The sequence below is a fragment of the Amphiura filiformis genome, chromosome 14 (genome assembly GCF_039555335.1).
Source record: "Amphiura filiformis chromosome 14, Afil_fr2py, whole genome shotgun sequence".
Taxonomy (NCBI): Eukaryota; Metazoa; Echinodermata; class Ophiuroidea; order Amphilepidida; family Amphiuridae; genus Amphiura; species Amphiura filiformis.
In genome coordinates, this window is record NC_092641.1 from 27,865,347 (window position 1) to 27,883,333 (window position 17,987).

The 17,987-nt window shown below is 37.3% G+C and overlaps 1 protein-coding gene across 1 annotated transcript in view; it reads left to right on the top strand.

Annotated features, from left to right (window-relative positions):
• Positions 1-11,313: 11,313 nt before the first annotated feature.
• Positions 11,314-17,987, top strand: part of LOC140169888 (uncharacterized) — a 35,201-nt gene continuing 28,527 nt past the window's right edge. The window contains 1 exon segment of the mRNA XM_072193199.1: positions 11,314-11,502. Within this exon segment, the coding sequence (XP_072049300.1) occupies positions 11,343-11,502 (160 nt within the window). The 5' untranslated portion in view covers positions 11,314-11,342.

Genomic DNA, 17,987 nt, shown 5'->3' on the forward strand with positions numbered 1-17,987 from the left:
GGAGTGTCCTTCTATATAGTATCAAATGATTTTGATTTTTTTTTTAATTCGCGATAAAATACAAATTTTATGGCAAATGATTAAACAGTGATATATTTCATATTTTTGATATTTAACAGTCCTCGAACTCGAAGTAAACTTTATCAATCTAATGATGTGCTTAAAGTGTATGTAGCTGGGATGAAAAGCATTCCATCTTTTGAAAATGTTGATCTTTCGTACCTACATTTTTCCCTAAAAGACCTACATATTTAGACCTTTTGGCTGTATATTTTATTTTGAATATATACGAAAGATCAAACTTTTCAACTGATGGACGGCTTTTCATACACATACAGCTACATACGGTACACTTTAAGTAGGCCTACATAGGTTTACTTCGAATGTCATAAATATCAATTTTAATAATTTGCCATAAAATTTGTATTATATCGCGAATTTCAAATAAGCACAATTGTTTGATTCAGAATGCAATTTGGTGTGTCTAATGTGCTCATGTTCCACACAAAAAATACTGTGCAAACATTGCTATCCGATCCGTTAAAATTGGTAAGATTTACATGGTAACCATTTGTGTAATTTCAATGGATGATTCAGTTTTGGATTTCAACCGGTTCATTTCATTAGCATCAAAATACAGTAAAATAGTTGACATGAGGTGGAGTGAAACAAAAACCATTGTTAGATTAGGCCTATGAATCAGAATGGGGCACTCGCATGTGCCGCTTTATGTTTTCAAGTTTTCAAAAGTTGGGTTTGGGGAACTGATTTTCTCCCAACAAATTGTGGTGGTGAAATCTAATTACCAGAGTGAGAATGTGAGCTTCCTAAAAGAACGGAGCATTGTTATTTTTTTACCCCTGTATAATTTTATTATGTAGGCCCAGAGCCTACCCTTTCGTGACCTCTCTAGCTACCAGAGGTCAAATTCATAATCCACATCTTTAAATGAACATTTGGAACTTGTAGTTCATGCGTGGTAATTCTCATGCTTCTACTAAAAAGTGCACAATAGTTCTCAGTTAGGGAGTTTAGCAGCTCTACTATATTAAACCGGAAGTCGGGAATGACTAAATGGAGTTTGTGTATGGGCGAGTTGTGCTTGGGCGAGTTGTGGAGCGAGTTGTAGGGAGAGTTGTATCGAGAGTTTTTGTAAATCAGAGGGATCAGAGGTTACTATGCGTCAGAGATCTTCTGGTTATTTGGAATCTCATCAAATTATAAACAAATATACTGATCACAGTAATTATTGCTATCTACTGAAGAGAATAATTATGCAATTTTGTATTACTGTCTACTACTACCAGAGACAGTAATTATTTAATTTCTTTTACTATCTACTGAAGATATAATACCGTAGTAATAACAAAATATATTATTACTATTAACTCAAGACAGTGATTTATTAATCTACTAACTTGGACAGTAAATACCGTATAAATTGCTATCTTCTGAAGACAGTAATTATGTTATTTGGGGTCTGAATTCATGAAGTCCGTGCTCATTCTTGGATTTCGGTCCGAGTTCATTTTATGAAAGGGGTCATTTAGGGCTAAACGGGCATTTGGGGTGACTTTGTGATTATTTGGGGACATATTGGTGTTAAATGTCATTTGTGGTCACTTTGGAGACATGCCAATTGTGGTCGCTTTGTGAAGAGGGGTCATTTGGGGTCACTATGGCATCAGGATGACCTTTGGGGTCAGGGATAATTTCGTTTTACTATAATACAACCGACAGTAATTATAAAGTGTATTCTTACTATCTATCGAAGACAGTACTTATTATCAGGGTCATCTTTCACTTTCAACTGCAGTCCAATGATGTGGCCCGGGGGGGGGGGTCGCTCCCATTGTGGCCTGTACACCATCCGCGATAATGAAAACGCGTAAAAAGGGTAGTTTTTCGTGGATATGCACGATACGCGCGTAACGTGTTTAGGGTGTCAAAAACATGAAAAATTGGAAAAAAGGGTATCAAAATTGCAATTGCTAATACGCGGAAATAAAATTTAGGGTATGAAATTTGATGCAAGGAATAAAATCCCTCTTAGGGTATCGTTTTAGCCAAGGGTTAAATCCTTGTTTAGGGTGTTTTTCAAAAGTTGATTATCGCGGATGGTGTACAGGCCACAATGGAAGTGACCCCCCCCCCCCCAAGTGGTCACTTTGTGCAGCTATGCTATTTGGAGTCACTCTGGCGTATAAGGATGAGTTTGGATCACGAAACACCTGGGATATATGGCAAACTATTCTTTGGTTAAAATGTTTTTTTAAGCGGAACTATTTGAGATCACTTTGATTTTTTTTTTCACGGCAGTGAAATGATGCCACTTGCACCCATATCTCATATGCACAGTTTATCCCTTACATATCCTGTGTCTTGAATAGCTACATCTAGTGACCCTGTGGTTAAGAGGCTAGGAAATAATTCCTAATATCTCATACCCTAGTTTGTATGCCTTTATCTAATCTTGCCCCACTGACAACTTACTTTTTAACACTTAACCTGTCCAAGAGTCTGTCCAGCGTAGGAATTTTGTAGCCTTTTTTAGAAACATGTTTGCAATTGGCTTATGGCCATCACATGCTGACAATACACATAACTGATTGGTTAATCAAAACTAGCAGGGGTTAGGCCAGGCCTCATCACAAAACCAAAACCTTGATTAGCAGATAGGCGAGATCTGCCTGTTCTCTGTTGACAAGGGGCAGTCTTCAGTGAACGACTCTTTTCAGAGTCATCAGTAGACAAGGGGCAGTCTACATGTCTCATTCTTAGGTACTTTGTCCTGAAGAAGTCAGAGCTACTCCTGACGAAAGCTTGACAGTTCTAAACTTGTCCGACGGCGAACCCGAAAAAACCCACTAATTATTGTTTTCCAGAGTCAAGATGCAGGTATCACATTATTAGCCTCATATCACTTATTTATTGTCAAATAAGTGCAGAGTAGGCGTTCATGAAAGTTCATCTGTATTGGTATAAATCATGATTTTGATTTAAACTTTTGATCCAAACACAAGGAGATAATTCCTACCTCGGAATTTTCAGATGGTACTCCATCTTTCATCAGCGAGTGAGTGACTGTATCAGGTCGTGATTTTCTTGACCTTTGACCTGATAACAGACTCGTAGACTCAAGCAAAGACGGGGGCCGGTTCAAGCTTTCAGGAGTCTACGAGTCTGTTATCAGGTCAAAGGTCAAGAAAATCACGACCTGATACAGTCACTCACTCGCTGATGAAAGATGGAGTACCATCTGAAAATTCCGAGGTAGGAATTATCTCCTTGTGTTTGGATCAAAAGTTTAAATCAAAATCAAGTGCAGAGTAGGTTAGATATGAATATTAAATGTTAGATCAAAGTAGCTCAAAGTACATGTACTATACACCTGATCCGTGAACTTGTCTTTTTTAAAGACAAATTCTTGTTACCCCTGTGGACAATGATGGAGACCAAAATTTGACATTTGACCTTTATGCCTATAATGCACGAACTGTATGTCGGAGATAGGTCAAACTATACTTTTTCTGAATCCTAATGGTTTTATCCATATTCGCCCAATTTTGAAATTGAGGCCTGCATTAGCGGCCATTTTGGATATATGCAAATTACCATGCATTGTATTTCCCCTATTTCCTTTTTTGGATACGTTGTTCCGGAGTGTTTACAGTCACTAGCAAGCAAAAACATTGGTGTTCCATTTCTGTCTAGGTGCACCCATTTTTGTACTTACATAATTGACTATAGTCTAAAGTCTGCACAAAAAGTAACGCGGCTGTTATAAATACGGGTATAGCTTCAGAACTAAAAACTGTTTTCACAATATTCAACATGAAGGATGATTTATTTACTACTACTACTACTACTAAACAGCATTTAAAATAACGCTTTACGTAAAAAACCACAAAGCGCTTTACAACTTAATACTACAAACATAATATACAATGTTACTAAAGTACAAGCAAAATGTAAAAAGGAAACAATATAATATACAACAATGAATTTTAAAAACATGGGATATAAATAACATGGCATAGAAAACAACAATAATCAACAGAGTCCTATAAGTCAAATAGATGCGTTTTCAGAGCACGCTTGAAAGAAACAAGGGTTTTAATGGAACGCAGTCTAGAAGGCAGCTTGTTCCATTCCATAGGTGCTGCTGCTGAGAAAGCCCGACTGCCATAGGTGGCAGTTCTGATGTTCTTGAATGATGGTCTTTTCAACAAAGGGCTCTCAATAGCAGACGACCTGAGACACCGCACTGGTTTGTGGATGGTAATCAAGTCCAGGATGTACTGTGGAGCCAACCCGTGGATGGCTTTGAACGCGAGCAAGAGGATTTTGAATAAAATCCTTTTTCTGATAGGCAACCAGTGTAAGGTGCGAAGGACTGGCGTCATGTGAACATGACCGCGCACTCTAGTCACTAGTCTGGCTGCAGAGTTCTGCACTCTCTGAAGCTTATCGATGATGTTCTGAGGCAGCCCATACAGAAGACTATTGCACGTGTCCAATCTTGAGATCACTAAAGCATGGACAAGTGTTTCTGTTGAAGCTTGATCAAGGTAGGGTCTGAGTTTGCCGATGTTATATAAGGCAAATGACGCATTTCTACAGATGTTATTAACATGTTGGTTCATCGTAACATGCTGGTCGATGACAGCCCCAAGATTACGCGCAGATGCTGACGGAATAACGGCAGCATCTCCTACTTGAAGAGATGGAGATGCAGGCGAGGAGCTGAAACGAGATTTCAAATGTAAAAGTTCCGTCTTGGAGTCATTGAGCATAAGATGGTTTCTTATCATCCAGCTACGGATATCCGCGACGCACTTTTCAACGGCAGACACGCTGATGTCCATGTCTTGATGATCAAAGCAACAGTATATCTGGCTATCGTCAGCGTACACCATGCACTCCAGGCCGTGTGCTTTAATGATTTCTTCAACCGGCGCAGAGTAGTATGAGAATGCCATTGGTCCGAACACGGACCCCTGTGGGGCCCCCTGACGAACATACTTCCACTCCGAGCAAACGCTGTTTATCTTAACGCATTGTTGACGTTCTTGGAAGTAAGATTCCATCCAACGAAATGCTGTTCCCGTGATACCAAATCGGTTACGGAGACGTTGAAGCAGCGTTTGGTGATCGAGCGTGTCAAACGCAGCCGTGAGGTCGAGTAACACAACAATGACGTTCTGATGGATATCAACTGCTCTGAGGATGTCATTGGACAATCTTACCAGCGCGGTCTCCGTGCTGTGCTGTTTGCGATATGCCGATTGTCGATCGCCTTCCAATTTGTTCTCACTGACATACTTCTGAATCTGGTTGCTCGCGACACGCTCAATAACCTTGAACAAGAAGGGTAAGTTCGATATCGGTCTATAATTCTGTAGCACATCCGGGTCCGAGTTCGCTTTCTTAATCAAAGGAGTAACGAGGGCACGCTTGAGACTTGATGGAACAATCCCTTGAAGAAGCGACATGTTTACAATTCTTGTAATAACAGGCAGGGTAGTGTCAAGAATTTCCGGCTTTGCGAGGATACTGGTTGGCATAGGGTCCAATCCGCAAGAAGTCTTGGCAGAGTCACTGATTATTTTGCGAACAAATTCCTCATCAACTTCCTCAAACGAGCTCAAACTTGAGGCACAAGAATCAACAACATTAACTGATACAGTTGGAACATCAGTGCTGCTAAGTTTATCGTGAATCTTTTCGATCTTACCGTCGAAGAAACCGTGGAAATCCTCAGCTAATGACTCTAACGAACAATGGGCAGGGAGAGTTTTTACTGGCTTTGCGGAGGTTAGCTTGTCTGCGAAACGAAACAGCTGTTTTTGACTACAGTCTTTGATCTTAGATTTGTAATGGTCTTTCTTTGCAGACTCCAAGGATTTGTGATAATTTCCGCAATGTTCTTGGAAGATCTCCTTGTCAACCTGAAGGCCAGATTTTTTCATCTTCCTTTCCAGACGACGCTTCTTGCGTTTCGCTTCCCGAAGACTGTCATTGTACCAGGGAGCGTGCGGGCGCAATGAGATGCGACGCTCAACTTCCGGAGCATGGTTATCAGTGAGTTCACGCAGAATCAAATCATATCTTTGAACTAAGGTTTCGAGATCACCAGTGTCTTCGTCTTCTTTGCTTATATCAGAAGACAAAATGTCACTGCGAAGGCTGTTTAAGTCGATATCCCTATATTTGCGAAATTTGACAATATGCTTAGAAAGTTTTGGGCGAGACACATTCAGATCACACCTGACAGCAGAATGATCAGATCGCATTCCGTGAATAACAGATGGATTCGTAACAGGATCGTCACATTCACGTGAAATGATCAAGTCTAATGTATGGCCACGCTTGTGAGTGCTACCGGATATGTGCTGTTTCATTCCAGCTGAAGAGATAATGTCACGCAATTTTCTTGCATCATAGTCATCATCACAATTTTACACGCATTTTGATACCCCGTTTGTCCAAATTTGTTCAAGATGGAATTGCATGAGAAGTTTTGCACTGCAGCACTGACAGGAACATTTAGTGGTAGTTCATTTATCATTAAATAATTATACACTTACATACGTGTTTTGGCGCAGCGTCAGCCTTCTATTCTAGCTAAAAATCACGGTTTTTAAAAATTAAAAATATGCAAATGAGGTAGCTAATTTGCATATTTTGCGACAAAAATCACATGGGATCTTAAGACTGTCCCTTACCACCATCCCACCAAGTTAAATCTCTATATGCCTCACCAGTTCCAAAAAATGGCAAAAAGCCTTTTTAAAAATAAACAAATAATATATGCAAATGAGGTGGATGATTTGCTTATGTTGTGACAAAAATAGCATCTGATCTTAAGACTGCTCTTAACCATCACCCCACCAAATTACATTTCTATATGCCTCACCAGTTCCGAAATATGGCTAAAAGCATTTCGACAAATAAAAAAATAGGCAAATGTGGTGACTAATTTGCATATCTTACGACTGACGCTTACCACAACCTCATCAAGTTACATCCCTATGTGCCTCACCGGTTCTTCGAAATAAAAAAAAAAAAAAAAAAAAAAAAAACAATTTTTAAGTTAAATATGCAAATTAGCTACCTAATTTGCATATTTTGTGCCAAAAATTGCATCAAGTCTTAGGGCAGCCACTTACCACCACCCTACCAAGTTACACCCCAATACACCTCACCAGCTCCGAGAAACTAACCTGGAAGCCAAAGGCATTTAAAAACAAAGTTCACACAATACAAATGTATAAGACCCCATTATAGCATAAGGCAATTTGTAAGTCGTTTTAAATGATTTTAAATGTGACCTACAGCCTGTCTCAAAAAAAATTGTGCAAGTAAAAAGCGCCCTCTGTGGCAATTAGAAAATACTGTTGTGACATAATGCTTACATCGACGTCAAGAGCATTGCCTTAGCTCTCAAATGCTGTTTAGTCTGTTCAATTTGCTTGTTTTAATCTCGAGATATGCTTACTTAACAACGGAAGGGTAAAATCACAATTGTGCCACTTTTACTAGGGAAGAGGGCTGTACATGTATAAAAAATCAATGATAGCATCACGTTTATAAAGATTCCTTCGTGAAATCAAAAGAATGCATCAATTACACAACAATAAAAAATTGTTTTTAATGCTTTATCATGATAAAGGTATAATGATTCTCTTTTTCTTCTTACGACAAATTAAACGATAAATAAATATTTCACATTCTGCTGTAAAATTAAATATATATATATATATATACATGTGCATGTCGGTGATTTTACCATGGTAAATACTGTTCTTTTTGTCATTCAAGAGCAGTGTTAAAAGAAAAACAAATATTACACACTTATGGGTTACAAGTTCATGAAATGTGACAAATTAATGAAATTAGACAAAATAATGCACGCGCGCTGGTGTTGATGCGTCTAATGCACGAGCCCCGAAGGGGGGGTGCATTAGACGCATCAACATCAGCTATCATTGATTTACATGTACAGCCCTATTCCCTAGTAAAAGTGGCACAATTGTGATTTTACCCTTTCGTTCTTAACTAAACATATCTCGAGATTAAAAAGAGCAAATTGGACAGAACAAACGGTATTTGAGAGCTAAGACTGTGCCCTTGACGTTGATGTAAGCATCATGTCACAACGGTATTTTCTAATCGCCAAAGAGGGCGCTTTTCACTTGCACAATTTTTTTGGAGACAGGCTGTATAATATTTGTCTATAACACAGGGAGATATAAAATGTAGGGATTTGGGTACTTTTTGTTCAATTTTCACAGAAATTGAAGGATTTTGACCTATGTTTTTTTTTGTCTGTTTACCCCAGGGTCGCTGAAACAAAGATTTGTGTGGAACTGATAGATTTTCACATATGTATCTGATCTTTTCAGTCACCGCACTCCCTCTGTTTGTTAGCTTCCCAAGTGGACTACTGACTTTGCCTGGTTAAGATTTTTAACACGGAACTCTATGGAGAGTTAGGCCAAATTCTGGCCTAACTAAAATTGGCCATGATGTAATGCATCTTTAAATGGATCTGCCTTGTGATTAGTCGCCCATATCTCGCTATGGTTTAAATATTCCGGGCTCGCACCATTACCATTAACTACACCGTATACGCCACTATCTGTGGTATTTGCGGCGCTTTTGTGTTGACGCGAAAGTTAATCTCTCATCAAACATCTAGCGCGTCTTGTACTATATGCTTAGTACTTGTGGTTAATGGACTGATAAACAAGTATATGCTTGACACAAAGTTGACAGTGTGTTTTTAGAGAGCAAAATCCCGGGGTAAAGTTCTGCTTAAAATTCAAAGTCCATAGTCGGATTTTCGGGGTTCGCTATCAATAAACTGGTAGATTCCAAAATTAGAATTGTTCAGTATTAAAGTGAGCCATTATAATTATGCAAGATAATGTTGCATTTAATTACTTTTATTGTCACTAATCATCTGATATTTTTAACTCTTTGTGACCATTTTACTATTGAATACTTTAATTTGAATAAACATCATTATAATTTTGAGTTCAACGAAATGGGTTCATCATGACTAATAATAACATATTTTTAATAAAATTCGACTATGGCATAGTCTACCCATAGAACTGCATGTTAAATGGCCAAAATAACTAGCAGGGTTTCTTTCACTTTACCTTGTTATTTCAACTTAAAATGGACAGCAACCCTTTCCGGCAGTTATTTTTGAATAATAATATTTCTACATTTTGAATAAAGAATAACAAAATTAAAATTTGACGGAAATCGTACATTAAGGCTTTAAGGTTACACAAAGAAACGTATAAAAGACGTATAAAGTTGTTCTCTAAAACAGAGTTTTCTCAGTAATCAAATATCGCAGCGAGTGAAATGTTGGTGCATTGGATGTAGCTTTAACATATTTATTTGTGTGTGTGTGTTGAAATTTCTAGAATAAATTTTAAAATCCTTCGTTTAAATCCTTTTTACGCACCACGGTTCACAAGATCAAAAACGCGTTCCATGACGTTTTTTTTCCAAATGTTCGCCCCGTATAAAACCATGCCGAGTGATTGTTTTCTTCTTTTTGGGTGGGTGCGGCGTGCCGCACCCACCCTGTATTCTCTGACTATTGACCTACTTTTTCACATGCCGCAGTGTTGAGAAAATATTCGTGCCGGTTATATCCCAAACACCCACAGAGGTGATAGTTTACGGCGAGTTTTGTAATTATTACTTGATTTTGATATGTAAGTAATACGATAAAGTCGTCATAGGCAGTAATGTGTTTGTATTAAAAGAAATAACAAAAATAATTATTTAAGTAATAGAAATACTATTTGGAAATTGCAGCAAGATTTGCAGATGTTTTTATTTGAACAGTACCAGTTCACCAGTTTTGCTAGTTTTCCTAATCTTTGGGCTAAATTAATAGCATCGTGAAGGTCATATATATCATTTTATACTGACAGCTTCGGCATGTACTTAAATACAGCTTGTATGTGCATTGTGTTCAGTGTGTATACATAGGCTATTTACTTTTCAAATCTTTGATGCTTGTATAAGGTATTATAGACAAATTATTAGAATGCATGTGCACCAGTAGAAATGGCCCAGGTTGAATAAAATAAATAAACATATGAATGAATATTTTATTCCCTGGATTATTTTTGTTGGGACAAAATAATGATATAGTTTGACGCTTTGAAATACAGTTATGTTAATCATAATAAAGTTACAAAGTTAAAAATAAGATCGAAATATTGTAAAATCACATTTCCCTCATAAGTTGCAATACAACATATTGAGGAAATTGATATGACAGATTTTAAACTTTGATATGGAAAGATACCCCAGCCCTGTTGTCTCACCAGAGAAGATGAGCAGAAGTCTTTCTATCTGATGATAAAGAAAAAAACCCTCTAGGTATGATTACGAAAATGTTTTAAATAACTATTATCTACAAAAGTTTTATATAAAATGTTAACATAAAACGTCTTGTGTTATGATGTGAAGGGTTAATAAAAAAACAGGAAAAATCTGTTCCAACTGACCAGCAGAGAACAAAGGATAAGCAATAGATCAGATTAAAATCAGGAAAATATGACACAACCTCCAATGGGGAATAACAAACGTATAAACGTATAAAGTTAAAAACTCTTAACTTTGTTTATACGTTTTGTGTTATTCCCCTATTGGAAATCGATGTTGTGTCATATTTTCCCTGTTTTTAATTGTGAACTTGACTTACTCATTCTTTCATTTCTCTTGACAATTTTTCATTTGCCCACCCTATTCCTTTTAAAGGAATTTTTATTTGTATTGTACTACAAATCGATCAACGAAATAATGTTGCCATGGGGAAGAACCAAATACAGTACCGATTAAATTTTAAAAGCCCGTTTTTGGGGAACATTTTCGAGAATCTTGCTTGAGAAAAAACTGTTTTGTTACATTATCGATATCTTGATTGTAGAACATTAATTTTGACATCTAACTACTCTCTAAATTCTAAAGAGTGAAAAGTCAATCCTCCTCGGAGTGACTCTTCGGGTCAATCGACGATTGACATTTCAATCTGCCAAGAGTGAAAATCACATATTTTCCTCCATACGAGTAAAATTTTCACTCTGCAAAGAGTGAAATTTTAATCTTTTCAGGGTGAAATTTTCAATCAGGGCCCCTTTTTGCATCAGGACCCCCCTACATTGTGCGCCCGGATTGTGCGGTTTGTGAAAGGTCCCAAAAATCCCACGAATCGGTAAATGCGCGCTTGAATTACTCGTCGAAATTGGGGTGCTCCTACCGAAAGGAGGAATTTCAATCAACAATACAAGCAGAAAAAGAAGATGGCGGCTCCCACGAAGGAACACGTTCTCCAACAAAAACGAAGGAGAGAGAACGTGGAATTGTCTTTTGCTCAACGTCTTGCAGGAAATGAAAAGAAAACAAGAGACAGAGCAATAAAGAAGTTGAATCAGTGGATCGAAGCACGCTCAAAGAAATCCGGTAAGCTTAAACATCATAGTTAAGCTTAAGGTAGTTCCAGTTAGTCGGGATTATGCACTTTCAGTTTCTCACGCGTTTGAACGGGAATTGGATTGCGTACTTTTTCGATGTCTAGTGAGCAAATTTCTTCAATATTTTGAGAAAATGATGTCAAATTTTCTATTCTATATTGTTTGGTAATAATTAGGTAACCTAGGCTAGGCAAACCTTAGTTAACACATTTACTAGTCAGCGAATTCACCGAGACCGGGGCCCCAACACAATGCATATTTACATAGAAATTTGAATTTTTTTCGAGAATAGGTGGGTGAAGGAAACCTACATAAATATGTTTTCTATACTTCACTTGACCCAAATATATGATTTTTATGGTGATAATCAAGTCGCACATGGAATTTTAGAGGATTTTGATAGCAGTTCCATTAAAAAAGCTGCCATCGCCATGAGACTAAGATCTAGAAACACCCCGAAATGCCGTTTTGGGGAATTTTGCTAGCTGAATCTTTTTGATGAAAGTCAATCTTTGACAAGATGTAACTTTGCTACGGAAAGTGCTATGAAAAAAAGGTTTTCAGTTTTGGCTTAGTTTACTCAAGGGCTTTAATTTGATATATAAAACGATGCAATTTGATGGCAAATTTGAATTCACCTAGGATACCTATAATAATGTCTTTTGCCAATAGTATGTTTAAAGTTGTAATTTTGTGTTTTTGATCATAAAGATCGGATATTTTCGCTTCGATTCAATTCTGAACCCTTCGCAAGGGTGCCGACTGCGGCAGAACTTTGATGATAATTTTGCCTTCTTGGACACTAAAATGCATTCGATCCTTAATTTTGTTTCAACCGAGTTTTAAATTAGCAAGCACAATAAGGTTGGTACCACTTTTATATACATTGATAAAATTTTAAAGATTTTTTTTTTCAAGTTTCTAACCAAGAATCGTTAAGTGTGTATTTCCCATTGACATCCAAAATGGGAAATACGAGTCTGATGGACATAGGGAACGGCGTCCATGAGACTCAGCGAGTCTAGTTCCAGTAGATAGGTATGCCAGGCAAACACATTCATGCATTTGCTAGTCAGCCAAATTCGCCGACAATGTCAATACATTTTTACATAGAAAGTTAAAACAACTGGCCGAAGAAAGAAACCTACATAAATATGTTTTCTATACTTCACTTGACCCAAATATATGATTTTTTATGGTGATAAGTCACTCGCACATGGAATTTTGGAGGGATTTTGATAGCAGTTCCATTAAAAAAAGCTGCTATCATCATGAGACTAAGATCTAGAAACACCCCCGAAATGCCGTTTTGGGGAATTTTGCTCTGAATCTTTTTGACATTGTTTGATGAAAGAAGTCAATCAAGATGTAACTTTGCTACGGAAAGTGCTATGAAAAATGGTTTTCAGTTTTGGCTTTGTTTACTCAAGGGCTTTAATTTGATATATAAAATGATGCAGTTCGATGGCAAATTTGTATACCTACATTATGTTTATGATAAAGACTGAAGTCTTGCTGGCATGGCTAAGCTTAAGGAAGCTTTTTATCATCTGCTAAGTGTGGGTATCCCAGGCAAACCTTAGTTAACACATTTGCTAGTTAGCGAAATTCGCCGAGACCGGGCCCAAACCATGCAAACACATGCATATTTACACGTATAGAAATTTGAATTTTTTTCGAGAACAGGTCGGTGAAGGAAACCTACATAAATATGTTTTTTATACTTCACTTGACCCAAATCTATGATTTTTATGGTGATAATCAAGTCGCACATGGAATTTTAGAGGATTTTGATAGCAGTTCCATTAAAAAAGCTGAGCACTATCGCCATGAATGAGACTAAGATCTAGAAACACCCCTAAATGCCGTTTTGGGGAATTTTACTAGCAGAATCTTTTTGATGAAAGTCAATCTTTGACAAGATGTAACTTTGTTACGGAAAGTGCTATGACAAAAATGTTTTCAGTTTTGGCTTTCTTTACTCAAGGGCTTTAATTTGATATGTAAAATGATGCAGTTTGATATCAGATTTGAATTCACCTAGCATACATAAGTGCTAGCATCATAACTTCCATAAGCATGACTAGCTAGTTCGCAACACAACCTTAAATAATGGGCAAAACAGACACATCATTTATCGGTATGACATTTTCGTATTGGTGCTGCCCTATCTAAGTTTGCACTGAAGTGCCATCTCAGTTTTGGTGCGCCGATGCATGTGGCTGTGGATCATGTGTTAATGAATTTATATTTATTTTAATTCAGGATAAATAATGGGGTATTAATTACAATTACAAGCATAAGAGTAAAGACAAGAAGTACAAGAAGCTGTAATTAATATTATGACAAACATGCAACTATTTAAGCTACAGGAGCCTTGTATAGTGCAAAGTGGCACTAGCTTTTTGTATACACTTCATCCCATACCGTTGTACGGTATGGGTTCCTCGTACTAATGACTAGCAGAATCTTTTTGATGAAAGTCGATCTTTGACAAGATGTAACTTTGCTACGGAAAGTGCTGTGACATAAAGGTTTTCAGTTTTGGCTTTCTTTACTCAAGGGCTTTAATTTGATATATAAAATGATGCAGTTTGATGGCAAATTTGAATTCACCTAGGCTAGCAGTGTTCGATTTACCGGAAAAAAAGGTACTTGCATTTGTGCAGGACTGCAGGTAACATAAATCTACCTGCACAAAGTGAAAGTAAGTTGCACACAATTTAACCATGATATAAAATAAGAAGTTTGTGCTGTGAAGAAAAATAAAATTGGTGTCACTTCGGAATATTTATATTACTTCTTTGATTTAGAGGCACATTGTATGTTTCTGATTCCAACTGTGTAATTTACGACTAAAATTCCACATGCACTTGTGCAGGTACATTTGAAAAGGTACCTGCACAGAATCAAAGTCACCTGCACAGAATCAAAGTCACCTGTGCAGGCGTGCAGGTGGTAAATCAAACCAAATAAAATCAAAATCAAAATCAAAATCAAAATCAAATCAAATGCAACCATCATTCTGTGTATGATCTGAGATATGTCATTTAAAGAAATAAATGGTCATCCATTATAAGGCATTGCTAGCAATAGTGATGAGTCAAATAGCCAACCAACGGTGCAAGGGACACACAGAGAAAGGAGAACGTTGGTCATCCACCAACTTACTGCAAGTGACTGTATCAGAAGTGAAGGGCAAGCGATGATTAGTATGGTACATGTAGTCATACAGGTGATGTGAGTGGTGGTAGTCAACCAACAGTTGGGTATGCAGTAATGGGAATATAAGGCCCTTCGCATTTGATTATTAGTTTCCTGTTTACCGCCCGCGTCCAAAATTGAAAATCTCAAAATAATTAATTATTTTATTTTTATTTCTAATTTTCTCCTTTAAAATAACTTTCAACTACTTCTACTTGCCATTTTATGACTTTAATAATATCAACAATGATGATGAATGTACATAGAGTACAACTCCACCTTCACTTATTTATAAAATCAAATATTGTTGTGAAATAATTAAATGCCTGCTCTAGTCAAAACGAGTCAACAGTTGCTTGTAATAGTTCAAACTAAATAAAGAAAATAAAAGATAATTAATAATTAATAATTAAAAGTCACCTTGTCCCTTTTTCAAAATCTTAAACAGGAAACTAATAATCAAGTGCGAAGGGCCTAATGATGGCCATCCATGAAGTTGTGTTGCAAAATAGTATCCTCTCATCAATCTGGCAGTGCAAGGGATACTTGTAGTGAAGAGAAGTTTGGCACCGAGAGTGTTTGTGATCTTCTTTAAAAGGCCTTAGGTCCTCGGCAAATTTTTTAGGACCATGCAGTGTGGCTTTTTGTGATAAGTGTGGGTGGACAAAAATAAGACTATAGTCTTAACAGGAGCCCGTGAAGACAGGTGAATACAGGTGAAAAAAAACCACCACTGTCACCTACATTGAGTATACATGGATCGAATCCATGGGTTCCTACAGTCATGGATTTATGGATTAGTTACAATGTACTGTCAAATGAAGTAAACAGTATTAAATGTCAACAAAACATGCTGCTGCAGAACTCTTTGCCTGTGTGTGTGTGTGTGTGTGTCTGAGGGCCGATGACCGGGCCGATGACACACATTCGATGGGTGTACATTGAATATAAGACTTCAAAAATTAAAAGGTGTCATCGGGTAGAAAATTTTTATTTCTTGTTCCAAATTTTCCAAATTCCCAACAAATTTGCTGAAATACATGAAATAAGAGAATTTGTAAATGTCCATATAATTTCATTATATATATATATAATTAGTGTCTGACCGATCAGATCCTTATCTGGATCGGCCGATTGACCGATCATTTCCCTCTTTGATCTGCCGATTCAATCACCGATTACCAATCAATCCCCCAAATCTCAACAATGGCTGCCATCGCCGAGTAAATTTCACCCGTATGTTGAAAGGGTACTTATAATTAATGCATGCTCTGAGCACCAAAAACACACTCCCGTATTCATTTAAAATACTTAATTTGACCATGATTATTCTCAGTTCAATTTACCTTTTTCCCCTAATGTCCGAGTCTGTCGAATCAATTCGATCGCCCCATTTTAACATTGTGTTTTCGTTCAAGTCATGTTGCACACGGCCCGTAGCTCTCTCCAAACTGACACGCACATGTTTGACCCGGAAGTACGAACTACAATAATGTACATGTTCATCTGTTGGCCGTACGGCGTACGTACATGTGCATGCAGGGAATTACCTGATTATCTCAGCTGCATGCCTGAATTACGGTATGAATATAAGTTTATCGCCTACAAAGCTTGTTCTTTTGCTAAATTTTGCTTGATTTAATTAGTCTAATTCGAAGAAATATATCAATAAATGAAAACTTGTTAAGCTTCAACAATTACTTTCATGATACTGGGTGATCGGTGCATTACATCGGTGGATGAAGGAAAAATCGGCCGATGCAGATCACTACCGATAAGCTAATAATCGGTCCGATTCGGAAGCTACCGATCTGATCGGTCAGTCTCTATATTTCATGGCATTTTGATGGTACCATTCTAGAAAGAAAGGGGGTCAATGGGTAGCCGTATCTAAAAAAAAATGGGGGGGGGTCATCGGGTATTAGAATTTTTTTTAAAGGGGTTCGTTGGGCATAGTCGACTTCAAAAGAGGGGCCTATTGACAGGCACATACCATCATTTTTAGCTCATTGTGTTAGCACAATGAACTCTAGGCATGATCCATTTTTCTGTATGTTTTTTCTTTCTCTTGCTACATCGTTTGAGCAATGGATCTGGTAATTTGAGGCGGCGATCTTTGCATGATGGTTCATGATTGTTACTTATTTAGCTAAAAAAATTCGGACGGAAAGTATCATTTTTGGAGCATTTTCTTACGAAAAGTTTTACCTAGTTTCATGGAATAGTCTCCTATGCAGACTGTTTGTGGTACTTTTCATATTACAAACACTGTACAAACTCCTTGATCGTGCGAATTTGTAAAAGAGATGGTTGAACTTTACTGTTTCAGTGCGACTACAATGTCTGCTTTTCAGTGTTGCTTTTAGCACCAATTGGGCTTGTGCAGTCTATAGGCCCTTACTTCTGTGCACGAGCCATGAGCAAATAGTGTCTCAAATTCTCCCAAATCGGAACTAATTGGGCTACCAAATTGTTGGTTGGCAACCCTGATTATGAACAAACATCTCACTCATTTACACTTTATATCACACATCTTGACCCAATTAGTTATGTAAACATTTACTCAAGGACACAGGTGAAATGTCCTTTTGACTGGCACTGGCCTAGTATATCGTATATGGGACCATGACAACCCCTCTCTGACATTACAAAACAGACAACCAGAAAGTCTGAACAGGGAAGTACTGGGGTAAACACTAGGCTAGTGGCCTTTCCCTGTTCAGAAGATTGAATGGAGCACTTGTTTGAAATATGAAGTCAGGAAAATTAGATGTGTGTGCAAAATTTTATTTATTTATTTATTTCATTTACCATGAAAGTGTTGTAGTTTTTAAGTTTCAAGTTTTTATTTGGAAATTGCTTTTACATCAGTGGCACTCATCTATCCGATGGTGCATCCAAGACATTAAATATACTTGTGAACAAAACTGTATTAAACAAAATAAAATCAAAGGATACTCGACAAGCAAATGGTACAAATAAATAAATATCTTGAGAACCGCAAGTATATTTTCAAAATGCTGATTTGTGCTTGATCACAGCACTATGGTGATTTTGAGGTTTGAGAATACTGAAATGTGTTTTTTCAAAGTTGGCAGCCCTATATACATAGTTATACATCAGAGGAGGCTTAAAGGCATTCCTACAATGCACTATGATTGGGAAATTTGATCAATATAACCTAATTTTAAAGGCAAAGTCCCCATTGCCACACACACAAAATGGTAATTTTAAAACTGCAGCCAACGAGCTAATAGTTGAGACTTAGGA